The sequence below is a fragment of the Sturnira hondurensis genome, unplaced genomic scaffold (assembly GCF_014824575.4).
Source record: "Sturnira hondurensis isolate 20B ecotype Veracruz unplaced genomic scaffold, ASM1482457v3 Scaffold0023321, whole genome shotgun sequence".
NCBI classification, from domain to species: Eukaryota; Metazoa; Chordata; class Mammalia; order Chiroptera; family Phyllostomidae; genus Sturnira; species Sturnira hondurensis.
In genome coordinates this window covers 52,906-55,248 of record NW_028095952.1, presented here as the reverse complement: position 1 = coordinate 55,248, position 2,343 = coordinate 52,906, and the positions used below count along the sequence as shown (strand labels likewise).

Here is a 2,343-nt window from a genome sequence, read left to right as displayed (position 1 = left end):
ACAGCAACAACCAAGGACCAGACTGCAAATGAAATGGAGGCTAGAGGTGGGGCAACAGCTGTAGGAGTTCTAATGCTAGCAGCAGAAGGCAGGAAGAGAATTCTGGAAAGAAGTAGTAAAGTTTAGTAGCTCCAGAAAAAGATGCAGCCCCTCCTTAGTAACCAGAGAAAGGCAAATGAAAAATTTCCCCTTGGGATACTCAAAAACAAAAAAGCCTGACAAAACCTACAGAGGGGAGGGATCGAGAGCGGGCTTACTTATGCCGAGCTTTTGGTGAGAGTGGAAATTAGGGAACTGAGCTCACTGGTGACGTACATCTCACATGACCAAGAGTCGACGTGTACAGAAATCCTATTAGTCTGCTCCTTGTTCCTGTCTGGATACCAGCTTCCTTCTGCAGCGCGATGGCCGATGCCTGAGGCGAGGGAAGGCAAAAGAGTCATTTGGCTGGAATTTTGCAGGTTGGTGTCAAAATATCCAGGGTAGTGGTGGCTTAGGGCAGGGACCTGGTCAAATCACCTCTCCACCTCCCGCCTCCGCGTCCGCAGGAAATTATGACTTTTTGGAAATGGGGGCACTAAGGGTCTGGGGAGAAAGACGGGGACGTGTGGCAATTTAAAAGTAATCATCCTCTGCCTTCTCAGACCACATACCTAACACCCAGCCTTTCCCCAACCCCTGCTTCAGTTTTAACGATAGTTCAAAAATAACCTGCTTTTCCTACTACCTATCTGATGGGAAATTCAAGCTCACTCACACTGTGGAGAAGGGGATAACTGGGGGGAACAGAAGTGAGAAAGTTTCCATAACCAAGAACCTTAATGAGGGAAAAAGTGCGCCGTTGCTGGTCGCCAAGCATTGGCCCCACCTCCATTCCTCCACTCCCTCCTCCCTCTCCCATCCTTTCCCCTCCCGTTTCCCATTTGTCTGCAGATCTGCAGATCTGTTTTCCACAATACTGCACAACCGCTAGAAAAGACAAGAAACTGACTGGATCAGCAGTACTGGTAGGTGAGGGGAATATAAAGAAGCCTGGGGTGGAGGTGGGCGAAGGCGAGACTGAGGTGTGGGCCCCGCTCTTCCTCACTCCCCACCCCACCCAGCTTTCAGACTACTCTGTTCTTGGAGGGACTTGTGTTTTGCCCTGTGCAGTAAAGTAGTTGAGGAGGGCCTTGGAAATGGCTGGAGGGAGGAACAACAGAGAGGTGAGGCGATGGAAAATGCAGGTAAGAGGGCGGGCTCAGGGAATCCCTGATTGCTGAGTGAGTCTCCTGGGTGGAAGATATTGGACGATAGCTCATAAACAAACAGAGAAAGTAAATACTGAGATCTCTGTTCAGAGCACGGGCCCAGTCACCAAGCTTTTGACTTACCATCTCCTTCTTGCTTCCTAGAAGCAATTATATTCAAAGAAAAATAAGCAGGAAAAAAAGAAAGGAAGAGAAAAAAAGAAAAGAGGAAAGGAAGGAAGAGGACAGACACAAAATGAAATCCTGTCAAAAAATTGAAGGAAAACCAGAAAATGAAAGTGAACCAAAGCTTGAGGAAGAGCCAAAATCTGAGGAAAAGCCAGAGGAGGAGGAAGAACCAGAGGAGGAGAAAAAAACAGAAGGAACCTTTAGAGAAAAGCTGATTCAGTCTCTCCAGGAATTTAAAGAAGATATACACAATAGGCATTTAAGCAAGGATGATATGGTTAGAGAAGTAAATGAATTAGATGAGATAAGGAGAGTAAGAAACAAACTTATAGTGATGCGATGGAAGGTTAATCGAAACCACCCTTACCCCTATTTAATGTAGGTTACCTTTATTTTTATTTTTTCTAATATTAACATTGCCATATAGCTTTCTTTAGATTTGCATTTTCCTGATAAACCTTTGATCATTTTTCTAGTTTTACTATAATAGTAAGCACATTAGTATAATAGTGGTTTTTAAATGCATCTTTCTTCTACATCTCATTGTTTATCATATTTTGAACAAATCTTCAAGTGTATACTTTTTAATAGGAGAGAGAGCTTTACTCATTTGTACAAAAAGAGGTTCCTGAGAGGATATAAAATAAAAAAATGTTACTAAGGAATATGTGAATATCATATTTTTAAAAGGAAAGGGTACATTTGTATGTTAAATGTATGCACAGAAAAACATGTGAGGGATAAAAGACAGAAAAGTATGTTAAGTGGTAGGATTTATGAGTGTTTTTTAAAAATTCTGCTTACTTGTATTTTTCCTTATTCTTAGAATGTACATGCATTGTTAAAATAAAAGTTTTATAACAAAAATAAATAATCACTAGGACTTACCAATTTATTTCTAAAGGCACTGGGATGCTTTATATAT

At 41.9% G+C, this 2,343-nt stretch overlaps 1 protein-coding gene across 3 annotated transcripts; it reads left to right on the top strand.

Annotated features, from left to right (window-relative positions):
- Positions 1 to 315: 315 nt before the first annotated feature.
- TCEAL9 (transcription elongation factor A like 9) lies at positions 316 to 2,062 on the top strand. 3 transcript variants are annotated; one of them, XM_037037401.1, is made up of 3 exons: positions 316 to 461; positions 934 to 1,007; positions 1,444 to 2,062. In XM_037037401.1, the coding sequence occupies exon 3, from the start codon at positions 1,486 to 1,488 to the stop codon at positions 1,798 to 1,800; it is 315 nt and encodes a 104-aa protein (XP_036893296.1). In that variant the 5' UTR covers positions 316 to 461; positions 934 to 1,007; positions 1,444 to 1,485; the 3' UTR covers positions 1,801 to 2,062. The 3 variants fall into 3 exon arrangements, with proteins under 3 accessions (XP_036893296.1, XP_036893295.1, XP_036893294.1); XM_037037400.1 differs by having other exon boundaries at positions 317 to 461; positions 1,398 to 2,062; XM_037037399.1 differs by having other exon boundaries at positions 317 to 461; positions 1,395 to 2,062.
- Positions 2,063 to 2,343: the final 281 nt, after the last annotated feature.